Source organism: Cryptotermes secundus, unplaced genomic scaffold (assembly GCF_002891405.2).
Source record: "Cryptotermes secundus unplaced genomic scaffold, Csec_1.0 scaffold384, whole genome shotgun sequence".
In the NCBI taxonomy this organism is placed as follows: domain Eukaryota; kingdom Metazoa; phylum Arthropoda; class Insecta; order Blattodea; family Kalotermitidae; genus Cryptotermes; species Cryptotermes secundus.
This window is the reverse complement of record NW_019731268.1, coordinates 188368-205405: the sequence shown is the minus strand read 5'-3', so window position 1 is coordinate 205405 and position 17038 is coordinate 188368. Positions and strand designations below refer to the sequence as shown.

Here is a 17038-nt window from a genome sequence, read left to right as displayed (position 1 = left end):
AGCATTTGGCAATTCCTGATTATTTATTTTACTTTAAATCCCAAAATTATCAACAATAAGTTAATTTCAGTAGTTTTAGCCCATAGAATATCCCAGCACAAAAAAACTGTTAAGAGTATGGGCCTTCTGGGTTGTAAAGCCTTGCAGTTCACACAGGGTCAGCTAGTAAACCAAGCATGAAACTAGTATAACTGATCAGTTTGTAGCCTGTTTCTGCTGGTTTCTCTCCTCAACCCTGAAGACAGAGGCAGCACGTTCCTCTGAAACGTTGAGCTCTCTCCAAATTACACGGTATTAACCCAGACTCTCACTGTCACTGTCATAAGAACTTTGAATCCAAAAACACCTGTTACTGTATGTTGCTGCATCAAGAAGACTGTCTTTTAGTACAGCATGCACAGATATATGAGCAAGGATTCATTCTACCCTGTACACTCAGTTCAGGTACAGAGTTCATGAAATGTTCCAGAGTCTCTTCTGATAAGTTGCTTTTATTATTATTTTTTTTAACTTGGTCTATGATTTGAACAGCAAGTGAACATTCTGTTTTGTTCAATATATAAAAAATATTTATTAGTAACATCACTCAATATGGACCTGCTCATATTCCACACAATATTTACATTGTTCATATAATGAATTGAATGCCACGAAAACCCTTCTTCCCACATTGTCTTCAGTTCTGTCATCACAGTCTGCTTGAATCTCATCCCTTTCATCACAATTTTTAATTTAGGAAACAAAAATACAGCCAGTGCTAAATCAGGGGAGTAGGGTGAATGAGTTATCACAGTAATCCCTTGTTCCACCAAAAACTCAAAGACAACACCTGAAGGATGAGCCAGTGCACTGTCGAGCAGAAGATACCAGGACCCACTTTCCTGAAACTCAGGTCTGATGTGATCAATCTCTTAATCAGTTATTTATAAAAAATTACCATTTACAGTTTGTTTTTCTGGCACAAATTCATGATGAATGATACCTTTAGCACTGAAAAATGCAGACAACATTGTTTTCACATGTGATTTTTGCATTCTTGCTTTCTGAGCTTTTTTGAACCTTTTATGCCATTCAAACACAATTGTTCTAATAAACATTACACTGTATGCAGATTTCAACGTTTCAAACATTTCAGTAGCTGTTTTCTATAATTTTACACAAAACTTAATTGCTGCTCTTTGTTCCATTTTGAAACCTTCGATACGAGAAAAAACTAACTTCACCAAAACAATAGTAATCCTCATATGCATCAATGTAACAAGTTGAAAGTTGCATATTATATAAATAAAAGTTCTAACTAGTTCCATTCATCCTAGTAGCACTACTGTAATAGCATCAGTTCAGGAATTTGTCACACTGTGTATACATAGTGAACACAACATCAACTGCATAACAATATTTTTACTGGGTTACATGTTACAATGTTAAAATTCCCATGAAATCTAACATAGGATCAGCACAAAAAAAAAAAATCCTTCATTCGCAGGTAAATGTTCGTCAGAAGGGATGGTGATACAAGCACTCTGAACAGGGTCTTCACGGCAAATAAAATGTGATGCTGACCTTCCTGATCCAAATTCTATATGGTCAGGCTGGACCCAGAAATATTTTTTGTAAAGGAGCTATGAGAAAATCTCTTACTGCTCTCCATGAAATGAACTCAGCTGTCCAGTTCAGCCACCTAACTAGCTTCACATCACAGATTACTGGCAATTGTAGAAGTGGACAAAGTAAAATAAAGCATAACTAGTCAAACAACCATTGTGAATTCAGCAATATGTCTCATAATTTGTTATATATACTTTTGTACTATTAAATTCCCTTGCATTTTCCCATGTCCCTTTCCAATCTTGTAAGTTATCAAACAATACGTCAATGTTGACATTTAATGTGATCTACCACAAATAACATACATAAAAACTTGCTGATATTGTGACATGATGACTGAAAGTCAGAATTGTGGAGCAAGAAGAAACATCCACTGCTAGGCTACAGCAACCTAAACAGCTGGCCATTGCAAAGCAACAGTTCTTTAACATGTTCTTAGTTCTGAGACAGATGAGTTCTGAGTTGAAGTGAGTGCCAGCCTGTGATAGCAAGTGGTAGTCAGACACAGCTAGGAATGAATGTCTACGAGTAGCGACCATGAGGAGCTATGAGCCAGATGGTAACCAGTAACAGCGTGCACATGGAAACAAAGGAATCTACAACAATGGGAGCCATTATGATGCAACAACTTCTTCAGACACAGCAGACTGATAAGACTTAATGCGCATGACAGTGAATTGTAAAGAGCTCAAATTCATGAAATGGCTATAATTACTTGCAAGAGGGTAATATAAATCTTGACTGCCTGTGAAAGCCTCAGATCTTATAAAATAAAGATTCCTTTCATGTTTTCAAGAGAATAACATGTTCATGAACTTACATCAGTAATGAAGGCAAGACCATGGTATGCATCCTTAACATCTGAAACATAGTTGAAAGCATTGAGCAAGGCAACGCCAGCATCCATATTACCACTGACAGACTGATCAGGATCCACAGTGAATACGAGACCAATTCTCAAAGGAGCCACATGGACATAGAACGACTCCGCCAACTTCAACAGAGGCCTGGTTTCTTTCTTTGCTGGATTGGCAAGGATCACCTGAAACAAACCAAACTTACAATTCAGTACAACTAAATTAATGAACTCAGATACCCATGATTCTATTAACCTTATGAGCCATGCATTATACAGCTGTGTTGATGCACGTGCAAGGTACAGTAGGAGTAGCAATGGACTACTGACAATATCTCCAATGACAATCATGTAACTTTGCTTATGATTTTGGGGGAAAGAAGGCTGATCAAATAACTTGGTGGCATGAAATTTCATGAGATAAAGCTTCAAAGTATGTGCTGCAGTGATCAGAAGTGACATCACCTGATGAAGTGGAAACTATATTCATATAAAAAAATGGTCGCATATAGCAACTGCATGCATCAGAAATTGAAAGAGGCAAATTATCACTTTAAATGTACCCACTCCTTTGTGAATAGCTTGATATTCAATATCTTCATACATCAGTCAGCTATTCTGTACATATAGAATGACACTGGATTAGCCTACGTTCCTTTCTTAAAGGACGAAATCACCAGACAGTTTAGTACAGCTTAAGATTAAAGTCAACATACGTAGAAGCTTGCTTCATGGTAGTTGTTTAACAATAAACTGGAAAGACATTGAAGAGAAACTAGTGTATCTAAACTATCTGTCTTTTGATCATCCCACTAGCCTGAACCAGCATGGGAAGAGTATACACAAAAAGCATGTCTCTCTTATGCTGAGCAGGCTGAACAATTTGTGGCAGTTTCTCAGTTAATCTCTTTTGAGTAAATGAAATAAGACAGAGAAATGTTTACCATTTTATTGGTTTATCATGTCAAAAGGCTTCCAGCACCACAATTTTCTTTTGCAGGTCCACCGTCTGAAGCCTACAACCACCACCTACAAAGTTACTGCCACAATACAATCATGTGACATAGTAACCCTCATACAGGAACAACATATGCCAAGAGTTTTACATTTTTCCATGCCAAACCATCTCTTCCCTTTTTAAGTTATGTGCACATTAATTTGTAGCTGGCAGGGGTGAAGTTGGAAATAAAAAGACTGGGTAAAGCTTAAAAACTTTTACTGTGAAAGAAACGTTCTGTGATGAAGGCACCAATATTCATGCCAACAGCATACGTTACATGTGAACCTGTGATAAAAACAGGTTCTGTTAACTGATTTTTTGAAAGCAGCTTCTGGAATGGGCATGATGCTCCCTTATTTTCATCCATGAACATTTCCCCAGGAACGAATCACCTTATAACCAAGCTGTCTTGATTATTTTCTACACTCCCATATGCCCTCCTTTTCAGATTGGGCCCTGAATAGGTTCAGCAAGCCAAAAACTGGCATTAAATTGCTTTCAACAACAGACAAAGGCCCCAAAGAGACCAAACCAATGAACTAACTGACCCATGAAGCAAGGTCTTTCTTCAGAAGTTAACAGCTGCTCAGCTACTTAAATGTATTGGGTACTGACATGGGGGAGGACAACTTCTAGCTGCCCCTAGCACTTAGACCACTACTGGGTCCACTATGTGCACCTCTAATTACACTACAACCGTTCAAAAGAGCCCTGTCTCAATGTCAGAGCCACAACCTTTGTAATTAAGGTCCTATTAGTATCTAACAGTTCCAACTGTGCATATCCAAAGATCTGCATTCTGTGCCTGGCCAAAGCTGGGCAATGATGAAGTATGCAGCGGCAGGATACTCTTCATGTCCATAGTTCATCCATAATGCCCGTAACATGTAGGTGCCATCTTAGTGTGCAGTGAGCTTGGACTGTCTCACACTGGATGTGACAATTTCTAGAGTACTTCTTCATCAGTCACTCCTCAGTTTCGAGCCTCCCAAGATAGTGTGAGATTGGGACTGGTGTTTTAGGACCAAGAAATGAAATGCTCAATTTCTCCATACCCAAGGCATCTGCAGCCTCATTGTACTGAATCCCAAACCCTCACAAAATTCTGCACCTTTTATGGAATCTGAAGGTTCATTATCATGCTCACAAGAACTTTACACTGGACCCAATGTGAGACACACAAATCCAGTCCACATCCTATTCCATTGTACATTTTAATATTATCCTCCCATCTGAGTATAAATTGCCATGTAGTGATCAAATCCCAGTAGAGCTGATTCAAGCAGGAGATGCAACATTACAGTCCGAGATCCATACACTCATTAATTCTACTTGGAGCACAGAAAAATTTCATTTGCAATTGCCATTGCTTTCCAACTGTGCTTTAGAATATGCCATTAGGAAGGTCCAGGAAAACCAGGTGGGGCTGAAATTAAATGGGAAGCATCAACTGCTGGTCTATGCTGAGGATGTGAATTTACTGATTGACAACATTGATACCATAAAGAAAAACACATATATCCTGGAGTTCTATCTTCTGGGATATATAGCCATACAGTGCACTGAAAGGCAACCAATGTTTCAGAGGCACACAATGCCTCCATCTTCAGCGTCAAATAAGCCGAACAAGATACCAACATCAAAGCTGGTCGAGTTACATCCCAGAAGACAGAAATCTTCATAACCACTGATGTGAGAGCCTCAGCTCCTACACAGCGCTATATACCAGAAGACAGAACTCTTCATAACCACCGCTGTGAGAGCCTCAGCTCCTACAAAGTGCTATATCCCAGAAGACAGAACTCTTCATAACCACAGCTGTGAGAGCCTGAGATCCTACACAGCGCTATATCCCAGAAGACAGAACGCTTCATAACCACCGCTGTGAGAGCCTCAGACCCTACAAAGCGCTATAGCCCAGAAGACAGAACTCTTCATAACCACCGCTGTCAGAACCTCAGCTCCTACACAGTGCTATATCCCAGAAGACAGAACTCTTCATAACCACCACTGTGAGAGCCTCAGATCCTACAAAGCGCTATATCCCAGAAGACAGAACTGTTCATAACCACCACTGTGAGAAACTCAGCTCCTACACAGCGCTATATCCACCGGTATGAGAACCTCAGCTCCTACATGGCGCTATAGCCCAGAAGCCAGAACTCTTCATAACCACCGCTGTCAGAACCTCAGCTCCTACACAGTGCTATATCCCAGAAGACAGAACTCTTCATAACCACCGTTGTGAGAGCCTCAGATCCTACAAAGCGCTATATCCCAGAAGACAGAACTGTTCATAACCACCACTGTGAGAAACTCAGCTCCTACACAGCGCTATATCCACCGCTGTGAGAACCTCAGCTCCTACATGGCGCTATAGCCCAGAAGACAGAACTCTTCATAACCACCGCTGTGAGAGCCTCAGATCCTACACAGCACTATAGCCCAAAAGACAGAACTCTTTATAACCACCACTGTGAGAACCTCAGCTCCTACATGGCGCTATAGCCCAGAAGACAGAACTCTTCATAACCACTGCTGTGAGAGCCTCAGATCCTACACAGCACTATAGCCCAAAAGACAGAACTCTTCATAACCACTGCTGTGAGAACCTCAGCTCCTACATGGCGCTATAGCCCAGAAGACAGAACTCTTCATAACCACTGCTGTGAGAGCCTCAGATCCTACAAAAACTTTAACTCATGATAATATGGAAGTTGGTGTAGAAGCAAACACAGAGAAAACTAAGTATATGTTGCTGTCTCATCACCAGAATGTAGGGCAATATCAGGACATAAAGATAGGTAACATGTTCTGAAAATGTGGCAGAGTTCAGATATTTGGGAATGACAGTAACAAATCAAAATTTGATTCAGGAGGAAATTAAGAGCAGACTGAATTCAGGTAATGCTTGCTACCATTCAGTCCAGAACATTTTGTCTTCTTGTATGCTGTCTAAAAATATAAAAATCAGAACATACAAAACTACAAATCTGCCTGTGGCTTTATATGGGTGTGAAACTTAGTCTCTGAGATTAAGGGAAGAATATACACTGAGCGTGTTTGAGAAGAGGGTACTGAGAATATCTGACCAAAAAGGGATGAAGTAACAGAAGGTTGAAGAAAACTGCACAATGAGGAACTCCATAACTTGTACTCTTTGTCAAATACAGTTGCAATAATCAAGTCAAGGAGGATTAAATGGGCAGGAAAAGTAGCACGCATAGGGAGAAGAGGCATATATTTTTGGTGGGAAAGTCAGAATAAGACACCGCTAGGTATACACAGACATAAGTAGGAGGACAATATTAAGATGGACCTTAAAGAGATAGGATGGGGAAGTACGGATTGGATTGATCTGGCTCAGGATGAGGACCAGTCGCAGGCTCTTGTGAACACAGTGACGGACCTTCACACTTCATAAAATATTGGTAAATTCTTGAGTAGCTGTGCAACTTGCAGCTTCTTAACACGGGCTCAGCTCCATGGAGTTAGTTCTATGCCCTGGCTTTTCTGTGCGCACTTCTCATCTCACCCTCATATTCTACACACCCTGCCCACACCACCCTTCTAAATCTGAACCCCTAACAGATGAAGCATACAAAATTATGAGGTCTTCATTATACAGTTTCCTTCCTCTTACCTTGTTCTCCAACACCTTCAAATGACGGTCGCAGAAGAGCTCCAATGATAAAAGACTCAACCATTTTATAACACAGCTATTACTGTTGGTAACTATAAAGGCTGTGAAGATATTACAAATCAGAGCAAATCATTAAGCTAACTGAGGACCAAACCATGAAGACATACAGGGGAGTGGAGGTACAAGCCCATGTAATCTTAACCTGAGCACTGAATGGAGGTAAACAGTCAGTTTTAAACCCCAGCCCCTTTATCAACATGGACAGGGGGCCCACACTACCCAACAGATATGATGCTGGGTGTTCATGAGGCAGTCTGGATGCTGAGGAGAAGAGACAAAACCTCCTGCTTTTGCCTCAGATCAAACCCCAATTCCAAATCCATCCAGCACATAGCCTAATCACTATCTGAGCTATCCCAGCTGACAGCATATGGTACACTGAATAAACTACCGTGTCATGACAACAAAGAAAGTTCAATGAATATGAAACATTCAGTAAATGAACTGAATTAGTCTTGCTGATCAGGGTAACAAATGACGACACTCACCAAGTTGTACAGGTTCCGTCTGACACTGCGCAGCATGCCTGGAAAAGTCGGACGAAGCAGCTCCATAAGAGAATCAGACCAACGGCGATACTGCTTATCATTTTCAATGTCATTCACCCACATCACAGCTGAGTCACGAATGTCAATGGCATATTCTGGGCTTGACGACGAACCAGAACTGGAGAAGTCGAGCGCCAACAGTGAGCTCATGTGTGAGTCAGAAATTCCTGCACAATTCAAAAGGCAATCCCACTGTTTATTAACAAGAATGCGCATTCTTATATTTCAGACTATTAGGTCAGTGCTCAATTCACCAGTTACCAAAAAACAATTTTCAGCTAGGTTTCGGCTTAAGAATGATAATTAACGAAGTACTGCAGCTAGGAGTATGAAAGAGTACCATCATCTGGCGATATATATCTGTGCAGTCCAGCAGAAGTTTGCTGGTGTTTCGTAGAAATCTACTGCTCCCATCTTCAGGGTCAAAGAGTGAGTCAAGCAACCAGCAAAGGAGCATGCAAAGCAATATGCGTGTAGATAACCTGGTTCAGATACAGGCCTGTAAAGGAGTCCTGACAGAACCAACAGGAACATGGAGAAGAGCAACTATTGTTGACCATAAAAAGGTCTGTATTAGACAAAAATGAAGAAATGGAACAAGATGGGACAAAAGTAACACAAATGACCGATGGAAAGTAGAGGTGGACCCATACAGTAACAGGGGCTGTAGCAGTGTAGCAGGGGATAAAGTTAAAGCTATCCCTGTAACAGGCCTTGGAGGCCCACAGGTTTGTGAGACATCGAGGTTCCCACACTTTCTAGACAATCAGCTCACACTTGGTGGTGAGGTCAGCCTTATGTGCTGGCTGCCTTTTCCCCCCCCCCCCCGAAGATTCCTGGTACTCATTTCTGTTAGAGGATGAGTGTACCCCAGGGCCACAGTGCAGATGGAAGGATTAGGTCAATTGAAAAATCCAATGACCTAATCAGGAATCGAACCCGCAACCTTCCAGCTTGTAACACAGTGTCTCAACCCAACTACACTACCACATACTTCAATGTGGCCAGTGATGGAAGGAGGAAGTCGCTGTAGAGAAACATATGAAGGTTTCCTGCAGTCTTTTAGGAAGATGAGAGGTTTCCATCCTCCCTGTTCATGCTATTGCAATGGAGCTCCATCTATGCAGAGCTCTTGCTACTTGCTTCCAGCTGGTTTGGCTTATTTGTCCTGATGATGGAAGCAGTAAGTTCCTTCGAAACAATGGTAAACTTCTACCATACTAAACGGCATAACATCACAGAAAACGGTATTCTTCACTGGTACTAAAAGAGTTTATAAACATGCCTTTACCAGTCAGGGCTTCAAACCAACTGCAGGCCAGAGCGGGCAATCACTTAAATTAATGTATACAAAATTCAGCGCATGAAATGGTGCAGACTAAAGTAACACAGAATACATAAATTTTCTTCACTGCAGACTGGTGTACAATACAGACAACAAATCACTTCTGTACTTGCACAAACCATACCATACAAGAGCAAGACTTGGACAAAAAGTTATTTTGGGAACCCACAGCTCACATCCCTGTATGGGGAAGACACCACAACTACAGATATTTACAATTTCTGGCAAACTACAACCAGGTGCAAAACACACCCACCTATCTTGTGAAGTCCCTCCATGACCCGAAGTTCTTGCCGGACAACCTCGAGGAGTGAGATAACATCCACTACATCCAGGTCAAAGAACATACCATTCACAAACAGGGCTGTATCAGCTGGCTGCAGGTTTAGAGACGATGCAAACAGTTCCTGGTTCCTCTTTATCTCTTGCTTCAGCTCATCCTTCACCACAGTTCGCACAAGCGATCTTGCCTAGTTAACAAATACCACTGCCAGTTCCACACTCAATGTATAAGCAACACAGATGTGATTCACATATGCATTAACATGGTAACCTCATACTGTTTCATTCAATGACAAAATTCATACAGAAAAACACATGTACGGAAACTTACATACAGTGCAACAATTCTAACATATGCATTCCTTTTTGTTTCACCATCTTGAAAATAATAAGACTTATGAAAAAAATGTGTACGACATAATACGTATTTAATTTTTCTCTCATACTTTCATTCAGAACATTTTCTGCTCAAATACATAAAGTTATATTTGAGACATGCTCTAAAATACATGCAGATCTGAATGTCCATTACCGTTGCCCAATTCAACAAAAAATTTTATAGTACCGGGGCAAATTTTAGCAAAACGCCCCAACATCAAATTTCCAAATATTCACTCAGTGGTCACATGTCACCAGACAGATGGGGTAAAGCTGAGAGACATATTTTTGCAAACTTTTCAAAGCATATGTGTCAAAAAACAATTTATAAAACTTTTAAATAATCTGTACATTATACAGTGTTAAATCATATTCATTAAAGGACATATGGGGTAATGCATTAAAACCCCCTCACAAAACAAAAAGGTTGTAACCTCTTCTTTACAGTAAGTGAATAGGTGGCATACCACAAATTCCCCAGTAACTCCAAGCTACAATGCTGCCAATAACCATCCCTATACGGGCAACAGAATAATAAATGAATGATTTTAAATCAGTTAATAAACTACAGATAACCATCATTCTGCAGAGTAGGCATCAGAATAGATGACTCTTCATTTATTATAACGTAATTACAAATGAGGGAGTCAGTAAATAGGTCACAAATGGAAGTAAAACAGCAGTAATGGATGCAACAGGGTTTCTACATCTACCACTAGGCAGCAGCACAGTCCAACTTCATGACAGTCTAGGTATCAGATGCGCATGCACATGTTCAGATGCTGGTTTCAGTAGTCAAAATGGCGACCGTGCTTCAGGTGTGCAGTACCAAAGAGCAGCATTCTGCAATTTATGGGAAAATGAACTTGATGCAAAGGATATTCATAGAGAATTGTTTCCTGTTTATGGTGGGAAGTGCATGTCAAGTAAAGTAGTTAACAACTGGGTTGAGAAATTCTCTCAAGGACATTCTAAAGTTGCAGACGGTGCCTGGCGAGGTCACCCTGTTAACATTGCAACAGAAGCAACTGTGCAGCAGGCGGAAGAGTTGATTCAGGCTGACAGGAGGATAATGATAGATAGTGTGGTGAATGCACTATGATATTCCCATGGTTTAGCATACAGAATAATGCATGTTCATTTGAAGTTTCAGAAAGAGGGCACAGAACTGGCCAGAGAACTGAAGGATCAAGAAAAAATGAACCGAATGGGTCTTTCCTTGCAACATCTCTTACAGTATGCCTACAAAGGAGATATGCTTAACAGGACTGTTACTGGGGACAAATCACGGGTGCATCACTACCAACCTAAATCAAAGCATGCTTCAATGCAATGGAAACACTGAAATGAAGGTGTGAAGTGGCTGAGGCAAGAGTTAAAAGACCTCTGTGCTGCAAGTTCTGATGCACTGGTAAAGCAATCGGACAAGTGTATCAGTGTTGGTGGAGGACATGTTGAGACATAATTTCTTTTTCTTTCAGGTTTGAATATCACATACTTCAGACTTTATATCCATCTGTGACATGTTTACTGGCTCTCCCTTGTAAATAACAAAACGATAAGAGTGTGGCATCACACAGAAAGAGCCCCTGGTACTCAATGAACTGGAGGATGGATGGACACCAGTCAGTCTGGACACTATACCGAAGAAATCTCTTGCCTCAGCTGTTCAGCCTGTAACCTCATCACTACACCAACTGGGCTCAGTATGCAGGGAAATTGGGAAATTAATGTTTCTGTGCGAAGTACAATCTTTTGCGATATAATGCCACACAGTCCACTGAAAGTCAACACAGTACCTCCATCTTCAGGGTAGAATAAGACAAGCAAGATACCAGCATGGAAGCAGGTGGCTCTGTGATGTGTTCCTCTGAAATGTCAGTTGACTATCAAAGGACTACACAGCGTTATATCTTAGAAGATAGTACTTCTCATAACCACTGCTGTGAGAACCACAAATTCTACATAAAGTTTCTGTGGACTGGGAAATCATTTGACAATAATGGATTAGAATTCTCTCTGATTTTTCATCTGTTCCTGTTATGTAGAACTCTTCACAGGCTTGTCTCACTTGTATTGGGGGCCATGGTAGTTACTGGTAGTACAGAGGGCATGGATGTAACACTCCAGGCATTCATCCTAAATGTTGGCACTAAAGGATATAGGCAGGCCTCCATGGTCTGGCCCAAACGAACAGCAACCCAACAAGCTGCACTGCAGACCACTTGGAGTAGGCCAGAATGCAGTGAAATCAGTGAACTTACTAACCTGCAGTGGGAAGTTCTGAGCAATGTTGGTAAGGACCTTGAGTGCTTCTTCTTTAGGTGAACTCATAATTCTCTCAGCAGCTTGCAGGCTCAGTTCTTGCACTTGCCATACTTTCAGTGGTGCCATCTCATTGCTGGACTCCAGAAGATGCTGTCGCAACTTAGCTAAGTTTTCTTTCTTGTCAGGATAGAGGTGTCTACAAAAGTATATTACAACAGTTGTTCTAGGTGAAGGTCTACAGGCTGTTAAAATGATCCTCAGGGATGTACAGGCAGGCATTCCATTGACACACCAGCCCATGCAAAGAAGTACCAAAGCTGCTGCTGCTGCTGCTACCACTGCATCACTACAGCCTCGACATCTTCATCCAACCTGAATCTACAGATCTCCTGTGCTTTATGGAGGAGGTGAACACACATAAGCCATGAAGTGACAAGATAAGGCTCTATTATGGATGGTACATCATTATCCAGCACATGAAACACAGTGTGTCCTAACAGTGCAGGCTGCATGGAGATGAGCACTGACATGAACATAGTGATATCCCTTGTTGGCATGGCAGGACACATTCTCTTGGTGGTACTATGAAGACTTCAGAGTACTCCATAATAACAGGTCACGGTCCCTGAATGCAAGCACCAGCAGTCTGTAGATTCAACCCGGATGAAGATATCTTGACAGTAGTCCCCAGCAGCAGCCTAGGAATTCTCTGCATGGGATGCCAAAAGTTACAGGTCTAAGCCTTGGCCCTGGTGGGACTTTTGTGTTCATATCTGTCCAACACTATATTAATTCCAGGTTATCCAGCATGTATGGGGAATTGGGTGTACCGATGACATGAATCTGGTGGTTTCATGAGAAGTCTTAGACACCAAAACAGCAGTCAAAATCCTGCGTGGGAGTTTTACTGGGCAGATTGATGGGGTGACAGATTCTGGGCATACTGTAATTCAACCAAAAATTCAACTATGTTTTTGAAGCAAATTTAAAAATGGTAAATATTCTCTGAAATTTCTTCCAGCTGCATGAGAATTGTGGAGGCTTGGATAATGGATAATTGCGAGTTTACTGTATATATACCATCAAAGTGGGACTCATCCTCTTGTCAAATAATAAATTCCCTTTTGGTAACACTGACAAATGTTGTAGAAAACTAGTGTTTACATTTCCACAGCAAAGGTATAATTTAGTTCATACTTTCACTCTGTTAATGTACGGCACAAATTTCCAATTTCATTTCTATGTTTATCTCTTCAACCCCAGGTATCTTTTTATGTTCCATGTTCAAAGTTCCTTCTAAGATAAATTCTAGGAACAAAATTATACAGAGCACAAATATTCAATGTGAAACGCTTTCTCATTCATTTCCACTTGGAAGTTTCTATCGATTAGAGATGAACCTATATTGGGTTTCACTCTACATCTCTAGAATCTAACAAATTTTTCAATATACTCAGGCTTCCATTTAATCCAGGATCTATTACACAATGGTTTATCTGTACAGTGTAAAATGTCAGGGCAACTGTGAATGATGAATTGGGAAGTATGTGGAAGGAAGTTATGACCTGACCTAAGGCAATACAACCCATCAAAATTTGCCTCAATGACCTGAGAAAAACAATGAAAAATCTGTACAGATAGTCTACTTCCAGAATGAGATCTTAGCTTAGTATTCCTGAACACAGAGTGGTCACNAAATCCCAGAAGACTGCTTTCTTCATAGTCACCGCCGTGAAAGCCTCAAATCTTACAACAAAAATTTAACTTTATCATAACATTCCTACAATAAAATTACACATTAAATAAAACCAATAATCTCATCTGAAGCTGCATGATATACTATTTTACCAGGTTTATGTAGAGCCCCAAAGTGCTGCTATGAAACTATGACATAGTAGGAGACACGATACCAAAGAGAACTGTACCACTCTGTATTTGTATTCAGGCAGTTCTTGGTTCAAACTTAGGCCAGAAAACCAGCTATACTGACTGCTGTATTTCAGGGGTTTCCTCACATAAATTCCTGGATAATACTTCCCATAGTCCATGATCACTTACCTCCAAATCCATCTCAATTCATCATCAGTCATCTATCATCCTACCATCCAACACGACATATTGTTGACACCGAAAGTGCAGTAAAAAAAGAGAGAGAGAGAGAGAGATGAAGATATCTATCTATAAGCAAGAGCTGTTCAAATGAAACCTGCTCAGAAACTGCTGAGTGAAGGTGTAGCAGCTACTACAACAGTCCCACTGGGGCAGGCACACACCAGCTGATTCATTCATTATTAGAGGGGGTGGGTTTCCCCATGCACTGCGACCAGTTGTTGATCTATTGTACGTCCCACTTTGATATTCTACCAGTCGCCATACCCTTCCGATACCGGTGCTTGCTATCAGCCCCGTTCAGCCAGCAAGTTCGGTCCCTCTACTGGCAGAGGTACCCGATACTTCCCCCATCTACCGGAGACATTGGAAACTACTTGGGCGGGATACCTAATTTTGCTCAGAGGTCTCCTAGAGACATGAGGATCTTTTATGTGCCGTAAATCTACGACACGGGACCCACGGCTTAAAGTCCCTCCCAGAGGACTTGTTCCCTGAATTTTTCCGCCCTTAAAAATTCCACGACCTCCACTGGGTTTGAACCCGCGTAACTTCAGTCATGAGGTAGGAACGTTACCCCTAGACTATGGAGGCCGCTTCACACCATCTACTCCATACAGAACTCCCTGGGCAGCTGTTGCTGAAACCACTGCATCACTGCAGCTTTGATGTCTTCATCCAGCCTGAGGCCCTTCAGAACTTCCTTAAATGGGACAAACACGTGAAAGCCAAATGGAACAGGTCTAGGCTGTATGCAGGACGGTCCAACACCAGCCAACGCTTGGGGCACATGTCCTCGACTGTGCAGACCACACGCTGAGTAGCGTTTTCAGCAACATGATAACACCCTTCGTGAGCATGCAATGATGCTTTCTTTTTAGAGCAGTACACAGCATATGTTTTCCCATAAACTGACAACCCTCATAACCAAGACGATGAATGACAGGTTGTTCATCCTACTTGGATGGTTTCTGCACGACGAATGCTGGCATTTAACCATGTCCCACACAGTTCCCATCTCCTATAATGCATCCATTCTGTTCCATGACTTGTGGTCAACTGCTCGTGTATCATGCACACAGTTATGCGATCACTTGCAACCAGCCATATTCACCACAAGCACCACAAACAGGTTTCATCTGAACAAACCTCTTACCTTCACCAACAACAATTAGTCTTTCAACTATACTCACTTCAGTCTGCTGAAATTGAAACCTTCAATCTCATCATCTTCATCATCCTGCTCATAACTGTCCTGAGACTTGTCTCCCTTCACCTCTGTATCATCTTGCACCTTGTACTCTGTCGACTTTATCTGCAGCTCCACACCATATCCTGACAAACGGACTCGTCTGTTTGGGCGTTCCTGGAGTAAACAACATAATATTCAGCTGAATTTCTCCAGGTATCTAAACAAGTTTTCAAGAAAATATTCACCGGAATTTCAAAACCTTCACTATCGACTTATTGCCCATGCAGTCACATGTGGGGGATGTAACAGCTTTAGTAAATATTTAGTTTTGTATTTTAAACTACATTTAATTAATTGTATGAACTGTTGCCTCTTTCTTTTTGTTTCACTTATTTTACTTAATTACACTGTCAATAACTAAACTGTAAAACAATGAGAGATAGAACTTACTTTAATGTAATGCCTAAGGACATAGTCAATGTCACCCTTAACTGCATAAGTCTTCAGCACCTGGTGGAATTCTGCAAATTCCTGAGTTCCTAATTCTCCATAAAGCACAACAGTAAGAGTATTGTTTTGAGACCCTGGATAATGATGATCTAAACCAAATGTTTCAACATGACTTTGATCACCACCCTAGGAAAGAAATGCCAACAGTTGATTAAAATTCACTTGTAAATTATTCTACGCTAGCTTTTCCCATAATGGGGGAGAAGTTTTTCTGGCACCACCAGAAGACGGACTAGTAATAAAGACAATTAATTAATTTTTAAGCCAAAAGACTATATTCAATTATAATATACAATTTAACAGAAAAGTACTTCATAAATAATAATATTTTTCATTCATACGTATTTCTTGAAACTGTTAAATAACATTTTATTTCCAGATTATGGTCTCCTGGGATGAGATGCTGCTTAGACTGGTAGATAGGTGCTAGCATTTGTGGGGAAAATACTGCCTCAACTTTCCACCCTGAAGGCAGTTAATGTTAATACTCAGTGGCACAAGAACATAAAAATTTTATATTTGAAGAAACTTTTATAGATTGGAGAATCTCAAATGTTTTTACTCACATCAAAGAGACCTTGAGCTAAAAGTGCTTAGGGGGGAACAACTATTCACACAAAACAATAATGTTTGCACTGAAAAACAAGATTCATTTTCACATGGCTATCCAAATAATTTCTATCATTAAGAATTATTATATATTTTTATACATGTGGTTTCATAAAAACAAAAGTTTTACATAATAGCATTCACAGAGAGACATAAATATTTTACCTCTTTCTCACTAATAAATTTCTTCATCTCTTTGACATAACAAGTAAGTTTCCCTGCTACATCAGCAACCACTGGACATGACAAGGCAGATACCCCTCGCTCTATGGCCATTTGAGAGTACATTTCGACCTTGGGAGAGTAGATGTGTAGAGAGAGCGCCAACTTCAGCACAGAGATTTGTGCTGGAGTCATCAGGAGCCCAGCCACATCCAGTGCAGTATCATATTTAGCTCTCTCATTCTCTGCAATGTTCACCATAAATCAACGGCTGCATTCTTCTACCATTTAATGCAGCACAGGTTATAAGAAAAATGGGAAAGTTTTAAAAATGCATGCTCTATCACTTCTCCTTACTAATCTTCATGACTCTTCCAAATCACCACCCCTCTGCCTGCACTCCAAATGAAATGTTATTTATGTGTTGATAATCTCATATTCAAATTGTACCCAGAAAATCACACACAA

At 40.7% G+C, this 17038-nt stretch overlaps 1 protein-coding gene across 5 annotated transcripts in view; it reads right to left on the bottom strand.

Annotated features, from left to right (window-relative positions):
* Positions 1-17038, bottom strand: part of LOC111866777 (UDP-glucose:glycoprotein glucosyltransferase) — a 46619-nt gene that overhangs the window by 25615 nt on the left and 3966 nt on the right. For all 5 annotated transcript variants that reach the window (XM_023856028.2, XM_023856025.1, XM_023856027.2 and 2 more), the window contains exons 3-9: positions 16574-16815; positions 15740-15925; positions 15291-15463; positions 11989-12184; positions 9317-9530; positions 7656-7882; positions 2429-2650 (exon numbers count right to left, since the gene is read on the bottom strand). In XM_023856028.2, coding sequence (XP_023711796.1) covers positions 2429-2650; positions 7656-7882; positions 9317-9530; positions 11989-12184; positions 15291-15463; positions 15740-15925; positions 16574-16815 — 1460 coding nt within the window. The remainder of the gene's footprint in view (positions 1-2428; positions 2651-7655; positions 7883-9316; positions 9531-11988; positions 12185-15290; positions 15464-15739; positions 15926-16573; positions 16816-17038) is intronic.